At 40.5% G+C, this 13,089-nt stretch overlaps 1 protein-coding gene across 1 annotated transcript in view; it reads left to right on the top strand.

Moving 5' to 3' along the window:
• The window catches only part of LOC135219339 (uncharacterized), a 353,665-nt gene that overhangs the window by 218,609 nt on the left and 121,967 nt on the right, over positions 1–13,089 (top strand). The window contains 5 exon segments of the mRNA XM_064256015.1: positions 484–639; positions 9,006–9,163; positions 12,748–12,761; positions 12,764–12,828; positions 12,830–12,882. Coding sequence (XP_064112085.1) covers positions 484–639; positions 9,006–9,163; positions 12,748–12,761; positions 12,764–12,828; positions 12,830–12,882 — 446 coding nt within the window.

Below are 13,089 nucleotides of genomic sequence, written 5' to 3'. Positions count from 1 at the left end.
TTGTCAGCCTGGGTCAAGGCGCTCTTGAAAAAGGGCCACGATAGGGCCTGAAAGTACTTGAGTGTTGATTAAAATAAAATGAAAATACTTATGAGTAAGTACGTTATACACAGTAATTTTGTGGGTTTCTTTTTCAATCTTCAGAAGAAAATTGAAAAAAGTTTTTGAATGCCATTAAAGTTTTAGACATGCTGTAGAGTGGGCTTCAACAAAAGTCTGTCTTATCGACATTAGAAGAGGGTATTTTTGTATGCTGGCAGTTTCAGCCAGCAGTGAAAAATATCGAAGAAATATTATTAGAACCTTCTTCATTTTCATTTTATCCACCTATTAGGGTTGAATGTAGCTTAAGAGTACAATAAGTTACGATATATATTTTGTATGCTTTATACATATATTGTGCTTACTTCTTTATGGATGTGAGATACCATTATATACTCTTCACAACATTTGTGTATGTGACCATAGTTGTATCTTTTTCAGTTACGTAAAAAGCAGAATCTTGTAGAGCAAGCAGGTCAGTTAAAAAGACTGCTTGTTTCATTGCAACTTGCAGCAGATAGAAGAGAGCAGTCTGAGAAAAATCTTCGCTTCAAACTAGAGAAAGAAATTGAACAGCTGCGAATGGGTTATAAGCAAGTTAGTATCTTGTTTGCATTGATTGTGTGCTAAGTTTACTCATTATAATAGTGTACAGTTTATGGCGAGTGCAGTTTATGTCATGTCCAGTTTTGATCAAAATCAGGAGCAGTATCTGTATTTGAGTTTTACTGCACTTCATAATTTAACTCCACCACTATCACAGTAATTTTTATCTCAGGAATTTTTAGAGTATTGTTTTTGTTAAGCATTTAATGCAGCACAACCCCATCGATTTACAGTTGCTCATCTTGTGATCAGCAACTTATAGACAAACTCTTAAAGAAAAAGACCTCACCACTTTGACAGCACTCTATCTGGAACTGTATGTCTGTAGTTGTAGTTAAGGTATTCCCTGTGTGCCTGTCAGGCAGGCAATACCTGCTGTTTTAGCTCTCAAAACATGACAAATTTTAAACCATTTTGTTTTTTTCATAGCTAACAAACATGAGGTTTTAACAAAAGTATTATTTCTCACACAAGCTGGTAACCAGTCAGATCCATGTAAGATTGAAAAGCAAGGAATCTGTGACCTCTGGCAACCCTGATTGTCCGATGTGTTGTGAGGCTGGAAGCCATACATGTCCACTGTAACTGGTCAGTCTTTTCCCCAACCCAGGATACCTGGGAAGGTAGAAGGGCAGCTAGAGGAGGGCCATTAGCTGTTAAGACCTCAGGTTTGTTAGCTTTGAAAAATACAAATTGATTTAAAATTTTTCATTTATTCATACACAGAACAAACCCTCAGTCTTAACAATAGGATAGACTTATACTTGGTGGGAGGTACAAGTATCCTAACCAGCTGGGGGTTACCCCACCTGCCCACTGTTTCAGAAGATGGGTTTTGACCCATGTAATACAATGCCTGTGAGAGGTCTGATATTTGATATCTAACCCCTCAGCCATCTGGGTTGACATACAGGGATATATGGGTAGATTCTTTGTGTCTGGGGAATCTATAAGAGAATTCTGGCTGTCACAATAACCGTCTGTATCCACTCTCACTCCCCTCTCTCCCTTGCTAGAGAGGGTTGACAAGTTGCTACTGAGTAGCCCTTTAATTACTTGGTTATGATGCAAAGAAGCTATCAGTATGACTACGTTACTCGCATGTATCATACCAGACAGCATCATGACATGTCTATTCCTCTACCCGCCCTTAGAAAGAAAGGAACAAAGAGAAAGAAAGAGACCAGCCAACTCAGTCATTCTCTCTTCCACACAATCACCATAGGTAAAATACAGTCATCCTGTAAGGGTACCTGGTGAATTACACAACTTGTTGGGCAGCCACCACAGGACCCAAGGAAAATGTGTCCAAGGACTTATGTGCAATGTCTCTTAAGGGGTAAAATGAGGTGAACATGGTCTGGCGTCACCAGGTAGCAGCGTTCAGAACTCAGTGAACAGTCAAATTTTTCTTGAATGCCAGAGAGGAACTTATGCTTTTGATGTCGTGTGACCCTCCCTAGAACTGTATGCTCGTCTTAATTACCTCCCTAATCGAGAAAGAAAGGGTATTCTTGGATATTTCTTTTCTGACTCGTCCTGTGCTTATGAAAAGTCTACGACTTCTAGGTCTTAGATGGCAAGTTCTTTTCAAATAGCACCTCGGATCTGACCGGGCACAGCAAGAGCTCTTGGGGGTCACCGCCTATGAAGTCTTTCAATGATGGGTCAGAGAAAGACTTGAATCGGTCGTCTTGCACCGAGGGGTTCTGGTTCTTGGCCATGAATTCCGGGACAAACTCAAAGGACACAGACCCCAATCTCTGGTGTGAACATTATAACTCAGCCCATGGAGTTCTCCCACCCTCTTTGAAGAGGCCATGGCTAACAGGAAGACTGTTTTCAGTGTCAAATCCTTGTCTGAAGCCTGACATAGAGGCTCAAATGGTGCTCCATGGGGGGCTCTTCAAGACTAGTGAAACATCCCATGCCAGGGGTCTGATTCTCTTGGTGAACAGGTCTGTTGGAAACCCCTGAACAGCAAGGCGATCTCCCAGGACGTCAAAATGTCTACGCCTCTGAAGCGGAGCACTAGGCTTAGTGCCGCCCTGTAGCTTCTAATAGCTGAGATTGATAGTCTTTTCTCATTCTTGTGGAAGAATAGAAAATCTGTTCTGCGTTGAATAGAGGCTTTGAGTAGAGAGAAACCCCATCGATGACACCAATCACAGTACATACTGCTGCTGATGAGGTTCTGAGGTAGGTGGACATATCTTGCATTGTGTGCCGAGAAAAGCCCTCCTCTCTGAGGAGATGCTTGATAGTCTCCATCCGTGAAGAGAGAGGGATTCTCCTTGGAGCCTCCAACAGCAGAGTCAGAAGGTCAGGGAACTGCTCTGCTCGGGGCCATAGGGGTGCCACTAATGTAGCTTCCTGTTGAAGCATATTGCAAAGAGATCCAGTACTGGTCTCCCCCATACTTGAAACAGCCTTTCTGCCACATCTTGATGTAAAGACCACTCCTTTCCCAGGATCTGGTTCTGACGGCTGGGCTTGTTGGCCACTACTGTTTTCCTTCCTGGGATGTATCTTGCTGATTTCTACTGCGTTGTCCACCGCCCACTTGTGTAAGTCAACTGTCAGTGAATGCAGTTGACGTGACATTAGGCCTCTCTGCTTGTTCACATAGGCGACCACTGTGGTATTGTCTGACATCAGAACTACTGAGTGTCCCTCTACTTTCTCCCCAAGCTCTCTCAGTCCCAGAAAGGCTGCTTTCAGCTCCAGAACAGTGATATGCAGCTGCTTTTCCTCTGCACGCCAAAGTCCTGAGGCTAATAGTTCTCCCAGGTGAGCACCCCAGCCCGAGCTGGAGGCATTGGAGAACAGCAATAAGTCCCGGGGGAGGGAGGAGATCGTAGGGGCACCCCCAGTGTGGTGTTCTGGTCGTCCAACCACCACTGAAGATCGTGCCTCAGTTCCCCTGATAGTGATACTCTCTGTCCAGGGGAATCTCCCGGAAGTGACCAGAATTCTTTCATCCTCCACTGCAGTGACTGAAGATGTTACCAACCATGAGGGACCAGTTTCTCCAAGGAAGACAAAATCCCCAGTAGTACCTGCCACTGATGAGCTGGTTGGTCTGGTTGTGAAAGGAATTTGCATGCTACTAGATGCAATTTCTCTAATCTCTGGTCTGATGGGAAGACTCTCTACTCTATTGTGTCTATCACCATCCCCAGGTAAAGCGTCGTTTGGCTGGGAACTAGGTTCGACTTCTCTAGAATTATCATGATACCCAGTTCTTGACAGAACGGAAGGAGTCGGTCCTTGTCCCAGAGTAGCTTGTCGCTGGAGATTGCTAATACTAGCCAGTTGTTGAGGTATCTCAGAAGTCGAATCCCTTGGGCGTGAGCCCACAACGAGACGAGAGTGAAAATTCTTAAACACCTGGGGTGATGTGGCTAATCCGTAGCATATGACCTTGAACTTGTAGACTCATTCCCCGAAAGTGAAGCGCAGAGACTTCCTAGATGAATGGTGGATAGGAACCTAGAAGTAGGCATCTTTCAGGTCTATTGAAAGCCAGAAGTTGTTGTCCCTTACTGTTTCTGGGACGGTCCAAGGGGTCTCCATTTTGAACCTCGTCTTCTTGATGTTGTTTTTGGCACCAGGAAGATACAACTGTAAAATCACAGTGTGAGATTTTCTACGTCTTCTATCACCCCTTTGTCCATCATCTTTGACACTCCCTCTTGAAGGGCCACGAACTTCGGTGATCTCTGTGAATACATACAGTTGAGGATAGGCTTGTCTGAGAGGGAAGGGGAGAGTTCGAATGGTAGTAGATATCCCACCCGAAGGACATCTACTACCCACTTCTCTGCCCCATGATTTTGCCACTTGGCCCATCGGCTCACCAGGCATCCCCATACCTGTGGCAACAGAGAGGGAGAGATGCCCACTCTATTGCTGGCTCCCTCTGCCTCTGCCCCTCACACCCCTTCCTGGTTTCAATCCTCTGGATTGAAGGGGGCGTTGCTGTTTGATGGACTTGGCTTATGAGGTTGCTCATGGAACGTTTAATGCCATCAAGTTCTTACCATTTCTCACTGGTGACGGTCTTCTCATCTGCCTTTGGGGAAGAGGAGGAGTTCACGGAGCTCTTGCTTCCAACTTTGACATGCTTGGTGTACTAACCTGTCCTTGGTATCAGCTCGTCGGTGGTTGATCGCCTCCTCCAACTCTGTTCTTGAAAACAGGAATTGTGATTCCAAGATATTGCCATTCCTGAGGGCCGATACCGGGTCAGGATCTAGTCCGTTCGCTACCTTGGAGAGTGCTGCGTCTCTCCAGGCTAACAGAAGATTGGCCCATAAGTTCCCACTCAGGCGAGCTAAGTACAAGGTCGCCTTGGCTCCTGACTGAAGGATCCCCTTGAGTGACAAATGGTTCACTGCTCCACTTGCTGTACTCTCAGACGCTATCCTGGCTATGGCGGTGGACCAAGACAGCGTCTGAAAGAGGGATGCTGCTGTAGTCTCCAATGTCAGTGCCTCCTGAGAAGAAATTACTAGGCCTATTGACCTAACTTGTTCCAAGGAAAGGCCCAGTTTCAGGTGAATCATGTTAGGGTCAAGATGGCGAGGCATTAAGTGAACTATGTTAGTCGAGTAGTATTTCCTATGGTGACCAAGGGGAGGTGGAAGGAACTTCAAAGATCTTGATGCTCGCAGAAAACCATCCTGGTCTGACACCAGTTTGTTTATCTTGTGTAACACTGATTATGTGTGTTGCGACAGTGGTAGCTCGAACGACGTCTTTGGATCTTGTCTGGCCCCCAGTAGGGCCTCTATACCTGTTGACACCATTGTTGATTGCGGTTGCAATTCACCATTCAGGTTATTGAATTCTTTAATGATTCCAATTACCTCTGCAAAGGAAGATAGAAACTCCTGTGTCTCTCCTTCTTCGTGTTCTGTGTGAGGTGTTGAAGTAGCCTTGTCCATATCTTCCCTGCTTCCTGCTACACTCGACAACGCAGCTCTTGTGATAGAGGGTTCTCCACATTCTCCTGCCCTTGATGAAGCCTGGCCAAGCCTATGCTACGGAGGCCAAAAACCTTGAGCAGGGGAATCCTCGAATGCCCGGGCACACACACCAACAAGCCTTTGAAGATCCAGGGGAATCCATAACTAAAACCATGCAAACACACACTCACTGAGAAATAAATGGCAAAAAAAGGACCGGCTTGGGGGGAGAAAGCAAAAGCATACGTATCTCCTAGGTGGTCGGGCAAAGACTGATCAGTCACAGCGTACACGTGGCTTCCAGCCTCATAACGCATCGGACGATCAGGGTTGCCAGAGGTCACAGATTCCTTGCTTTTCAATCTTAGATTGATCCGACCGGTTACCAGCTTGCTTGGGGAATAGTCCTATTGTTAAGACTGCGGGTTTGTTCTGTGTATGAATGACTGTTATTTTTGTGATTATCATGTTATTATCATTATTAGCATTATATTTTTTCATTTTATCATTAGTTACTTGATATTTTTCATAGTTGGATGTTTCATGTATGCTGCCTTTTGCATTAGTATCCAGTTAACCAGCTCTGTAACTTTGTATACAGTAGTGTAGTGAGAACCACTCATTGTGCAGTGTGTATAAAGAATCAGGTGTTTTATTTGAGCATTATGTAAAGTTTGTAAGGGGTGCTCTTAAAATTGGAGAATTTATGTAAACATATTTAAAATATCAAATGAGGTTCAGCTATCACCATTGATAGAAAAGTTTTGGTGTTATCATTTCCTCTCAGGCAGATGGAGCAGAGCTTACACAAGCTCTCGATGTACCTTTATATTGGCCTTTGAAATCTATAGGAATTATCCTCCTTCATTCAGATCTTCCTAGAAGGGCTTAGCAGACACTTTGTTGGCATCTGTATATCTGGATATTGTCACCTCTTTTCATTCAACATTTACCCCCTTAGGGGTAAATGTCTGGAGGAATAGGCTGCAGTCGTTTCATCAAGTTGTATCTCCCAAAGCAGCAGTGGTTCAGTTTTACAGTCCTCAACTCACAGGAGTTCTCAGTTAAGAATGTCTATTCTTGCCAGAGCACATTTTGACATTAATGATTAGCATTTGCCCCTCCTTAAGAGGTGATGTGGGTGTTAGCTTTAATTAATTTATTCATTCATTTCTTTCTTCTGGGGGTTCATTTTTTACTTTACTGGGAGAGGAAAAGAACAGACCCATGAAAGTAGCAACTCTGACAGAAAGTTCTTATTGGCTGTCCCTTAGTACACGCAGTTATCATTGATATGAAAACACTGCAGTTCTGACGCAAGGACTTCTTGGAATTTCTTCAATTCAGCAATGTTGCATGACCATTGAAGATGGAGGGTTGCTCCAATATAAGACCTCTATGGGCACCATGGTTTTTTGAAAAACAACTTGATAGTGTGTGTGTGTGTGTGTTTGTGTTTGTGTTTGTGTGTGTACCACCAAGCCTCCAAAGTATTCCTTTGCTTTTGAAGGAGAGGTTGATTCCTTAAGTTTAACTACTGTATGTATGCATTGTGATTCATTAGTGTTTTTTACTCAGAGTATTAATTTTTAGTTCTTAATGCTTTCCATTTTTTCGTTATATTTCTTTCATTTTACTCCTAATTTGGTTTTATCCTTAATGTGTGGGAAGTTTATTCATTGGAGCATAGTACTGAAATCATTATCTTTAATAATGATGATTGTTACGGCCTCTGAGAGAGAGAGGTCTGCTTCAGGTTTGATATGAAATAAGTAAAAAAAAAAATATTTCAACACCAACAGTTGAAACTGGGGATACGAATATAGAAAGAAACACTAACACAACAAAGGTTTATTTACAAGCTTACTAACAAAGGTAAATGCAGAATGGTATCTCCTATTTACATAAAAAGATAGAATCTTACACTGCATGAACTGGGGGAACAGTGAGGTAATTCAAATACTTGCTGCTTAGTTTAGCGACTCGAAGCGATGGCTTCACAAAAGGAGAACGGTGATTGCAGACGTCCTCTTGACTCCATATTGCAGAAAATAAAGTCTACTCTTGATACTTGAAAGGCAGGAACTCCCCAAAACCTTTAGCAGGTCGTCCACTCCTGAAGACGACTAGACCAGAATCCAACCAACTCTCGAGCAACTTTTCCTATGATCCTTCGTCGGTCCCTTTTCCTCTTATCTCTCTCGGATGATCTCTGCTGCTGATCTCTCACTGATAATCTGATTTGTGGCTCTTACTGAGGATATCTCTCTGTGACTAACTGGTGATCTCTCCTTTCTCCTACTTCGTCCGTCGTATTTATATGGCATCCTGGGGGCGGGGCCTACGGCGAGCGTCACAGACTCCCGAGATTACCGGAACTTCTTAGATGAATCTAGACGAGGTATTGCATCAGAAATCGCGGCTTTTCTCATGACACATCGGCGCCAGTCAAGTTCCATAACACTCCTGCCGACTCTAGAACCATCATGAGAACAGGCACCTCCAACACAATGTGCTAATGCTTCCTTGCTGCGGAACTTCTCGAAAATGCGTTTTCCTTTCCTTTATCTTTCTTTGCTATGAAGCAATTACCATCACAATGATGACTTGTGAGGATAAATTCATGTGTCTTCTTAGCAAATACATTTCTTGCAGTTCTTTTCACTCACACTATTGACATTAAGACAATTATTTTTAAATTCCATTAGATTTCAAGAGCAAGAAATTTGGAATTTGGAACTTTACTACATGTAGATCTTATATTCAGAATCTGCATGATTGCTAAAATTTTTACAATCTTACACTAATACGTATTACTATCATTTATTTTTGAAAAAAATTAGTAATGCATCTATGGCTGAGAGGAAATTGATAGTATTGAAGTAGTATTGTTTTCACATGCTTATTTTTCTTTATTTGAATGGATATTTTAATTTGAAGGTTTGACAAGCAACAATTGGTTTCTGAAGCGTAGACTGTCCTTGAATTGCAGGTAGTCCCCGGTTATCGGTGGACTCCGTTATTGACGATCCGATTTTATGGGGCTTGTCTAGTGCCATAAAATTGGCGGTTTATGGCACCATAACAGGCCGAGTTTCAGTTACCAGCAACTTATGGAACCTAATGGCATGCCATAAGTGCCATTATGGTGCCGTAAATCGCAGAGTTTCGTTTAATGGTGGTTTTTACTTATCGGCACACTCCTGGGAACGGAACCCCCACCGATAAACGAGGGACTGCCTGTAATAATTCTTATAACTTTATGATTCAGTTAGTTGTGTGTGATAGAATATAGTGGTGTTTGTCAAGTAGGTATATCTTTTAGATTTAACACTGTTTATGTCAAATTAGCTTTCAAGAGTATAACTAAAATCAACTCTATTTTAGGAAGGACCTGACAGTAAGCTTAGTGATTTGAGGCGTGAAATTCGTGAAAAAGAAGAGAAGATAATGCTTTTAGAAGGGGAAGTGACCAAATGGGAGCAGCGTTACCTCCAGGAGTCAGCCATGAGGCAGCTGGCTATTGAAGCTGCATCTATGCCCAAGTGCGTCTCCACATCCCAACGATTATCCCAGTCTGCGTACTTATACCCTTTATTATTGTCAATGTTACCTTGCATGATACTGAACATCATTAAAACAAAACCCTTTTAGTGAATGTTGATTATAACAATTCTTCTTCATAAAAGCTTACTTTACTTTTAATAGTTTATGATGCTTTCCAGGTAAAAAAATAATTTTAGGAATGTGTGTTCAACTTTTCATCGAATGTTTGATTCCAGATTGGAGGCTTTAGAAGTTTCATAAGCAAAAATTTTAAAGTTCTAATCATCAGTTACATTATGTGAGTTTTTACCTACTTTCATGAGGTTAGACCTCCCTCCCATGAGTTCTGAAATTTCACCTGGTTGAAGTTCACAGCTATGCTGTTCCTGCTGCTGCCATCCTTTTGTCACCTTATCGTGTACCAAGTTCATCTTTTGAGTTTCAATCTGATTTCCAGTGTCTGAATACTACAAATCTCAATTATTTAGTTAATAATACAATCTCCCATGGAAATTCTTGTATGCTACTATCCAACAAATTTGGTTGATCTGGGCAGGAAAAGGGCCAGCTATGAGTGCGAAAGATCTCTGTTGGAATACAACTTATGAAAAAGTGACAAACAAGAGACCATCCGTCAATGGTCCAAGTCATAGCTGCTACCTTTAAGAAACAGAAACTAGTAAAGAAAGGACAAATGACCTAAAAAGGTTACACTGGTTTTACCACTTATGAATATATGAGGCCTTATTTACAGTGCCTAACTTTCTTGTGGCATTTGTTGACACTTTCATTAGATGTTTATCAAAAGTAAGATGCAAGCCAAAAGTTACATCTAGAGTAATTAAAGCTTCAGCTCATTCAGCATACAGAAGTCCCATCCACCTGTTTATTCTCGCACCTCCTTGTAAGGTTCTGAAACCAACTCAAACTTGACCCATGGGCTTTCTTTTACATTTCAGTGGTGTATTCATTTCTTATTCTATCTCTTCTCATCACTTCACTTATCCTTTTGAACATCCTAATATCTGTCATGTCTAACTTCTTTTGTTCTATTTTTGGTGGTGCCACTTCTAGCCCAATACAGCATAGTAGGTCTTACGACCTCCTTATGTATCCTGCCTGTCAGCCTAATGGGTGACTTATTGTTTGTTGAAAAAATGGGAAAGTAATTAATTTCACAAGACACATGAAAGTATCTTTTGATGTAGTTTTCCTGTGAGAGTTTCGAAGAGTTTTTAAAGATATCTAAATTATCTTGTCTGTCCAACATTGCATTTCTCAGATTTGTCTTCCATAGTAAGTACAAAACTGAATGTCTGTATTTTAGGTACAAGATTATCACAAGAATTTTACACAATGAAAAAGAGGATATGTTACTGTGTAAAAATATAAAGTAAAAAGATTGTTGTACCATGACATGAATATGTGGAAAGTGTTGGGTGAAGTTTAGAAAAATTTAAAAAATTGACAGTTTCCAGTTTCTCTCATGCCAAGGAAATCTTTAATATGAGGCAAATAGTAGTATACAAGAAAATTTGGCATTTGCAAAAACTTTTCAGAACACCCACCTGGACAAGTAATTAGATTGCTGATACAAAAGTGGAGAGCACAGGAAAGGCTCATTGATAAATTGATGCTACTAAATTGTTACAAGTTATAGAGTGAGCTTAGAGGCAGGCATTTGAAGGACTTGTGGTGACTGCTGAATAAGGCGAACCTGTTAAAGAAATCTACAAGAAACAGGAGAGCTAAGTGTTGAAGAGGAAATTGAAAGTCATTGTTAGCAAAATCTAAGTTTATTATGACTAGGAAGCAAGGAAGGGAGAAGGTCCAAATTACAATTTGGCTAGTGTAGGAGAGTTGTAGTGATGAATGCAATACTGTGTATAAATTGTTACAGGAAAAACTGCAAATTGGAAAAAAATGTAAAGTATTCACTGCTGAATGTGTGTAAGAGGAGCCAATTGTAGAAAAAGGATGAATAGTTGACTAGATTATGATGGATGGGCAGACTTTTGAAGGAGGCAGATTATTTCTGGCTGTGGTAGCATATTGGATTGTAAGTCAGGTATGAAAAGGGCAGCAAGAAAAAGATTAAGAGCAGAATAGATGAATAAGTAAGAAGTTGCTTGACCACTGCTGTAAATTGTTAGGTATATGAACCAAATCATTGTGCCATTCCGTAAATCTATTAAGTAAGCATGTGGCCTGTGTACTTCTTGAAGTATATTGGAAACAAAGAAGTTGCTGAGTGATGGGATGTCCATGGAAGGAAAACAGACTGGACTTTTCAAAGATTAAGTTTATTTTGGTGTGTTATTAGAAAGGGGGAGTGATTGTCTTGTAGTGTGGTCAAAAATAAGGAAATAGCAGGGTAAAAACACCATAAGGAAGACTCAGAAAGTAATTGAAAACAGATATATGTGGGAATTTAGGCTTGAGATATTTAAGACTAAGAGAATGGAGGCTTCTTATTACAAATCTTAACCTTTTAAAGGAAAGTGATGAAATAAAAACTAGTGGTGATGCTAGAATGTGAAGTACAGCAATTGGCTATGTTACTAAGAATCAGAATAGGGGTACTGGACACTACACTACTGTTCTATTTTTTCCATTTTTTCCTTATTGTAAAGACAAAGCCCATCATGACTGCCAAAGAGAAATTTAGTTTGTGCAAGGAATACATATTGATATATCCAAAGTGGTGACTTAAACATTTGTTAAAAGAGGTTGGGTTTGTAATTCTGGAAATAAGAGGAAGACAGAGGAGGTGTGCATTTTGGAGGGAACAATAAGGACTGTCCAAACAGGTAGACCTTTGAGTCAGTAATTATGAGACTTTAAAGCCTAATATATACAGCTGATGATCTGTTAAATTTGGGTTGATTTTTAAGCTTCGTGTGAGTAATCTCAATTCAACATAGACATAGAATATGATATATCATACAGTTTTTGGTACTTCTAGCACCATCTTTTAATGTTGCACTAGCATGTTTATAGTATATATTGTAATAGCAGAATTGTATTTTGTATATATTGTTATATGGTCTTATACATTTTTGTGATTTCTGCATTTTGAATTGATCTTTGCTGATCCTTTAACAAGGTGTACTTAATGTTTCCTGTTGTGCTTAGTCTTAACTCTTAGTTGTAGAATCTGTACCCATTGGTTTGGTAGATGAACATTTATAATTTTAGGAAGTCCATGTGGTTTTATGAGATGGAAGTGCAGAAAGGGCAAGAATAGATTTTTAAGTTAACAGTATATCAGTGCTACTACAAATCGAATGAATTGTTCGTTAGGAAATTCACTCAGATATTTAGAACAGCTCCTATTTAACCATCTTTATTTCTGTGAATGTGCATGCATCCTTAAGTGTCCCGTAACATTTTACTACTAGTCCATGTTCTTTTACTGAACGGTTACATGTAAGATTACACAGTTGGCCTATATTTAGGTTAAGAAGGATGAAATTATGATTTTCTCAGACATCTTGTTTTTCTTTGAAATATTTTGTGACATTCTTTATTATTGTGATGGATCAATTTATGCTTATTAATGGTGATGTGTAATTTTTAATAGGGATGCTAAAATTGCTGCCTGGAGAAGACTAGTCAAGAGAGTGAACGACGCATTGCACAAGTCCAAATCGACAAAATTCGACCACATGGATGAAATCCATAATATGAATAAGAAACAAGCTGAGTATGAAGCAAGGTAGGCATACTGCAGTAGTATAGTAATTTGCAATTATTTTCATGGTAATGATAAGAAAGCCTGTGTATTCATTGGCCTGGATATGGTCTCTAATATCTTTTTAGAGATTGTATATGTGTTACGGTGTCGAAATATCCTGGCCAAGGGTCGACACAATGTTATGGCCTCTGAGAGAGGTCCGCTTCAGGTTCGATATGAAATAATAAT

This window comes from Macrobrachium nipponense, chromosome 1, assembly GCF_015104395.2.
Source record: "Macrobrachium nipponense isolate FS-2020 chromosome 1, ASM1510439v2, whole genome shotgun sequence".
Lineage (NCBI taxonomy): Eukaryota > Metazoa > Arthropoda > Malacostraca > Decapoda > Palaemonidae > Macrobrachium > Macrobrachium nipponense.
The sequence above is the reverse complement of the archived record's forward strand: the minus strand, read 5'-3'. Positions and strand labels throughout refer to the sequence as shown.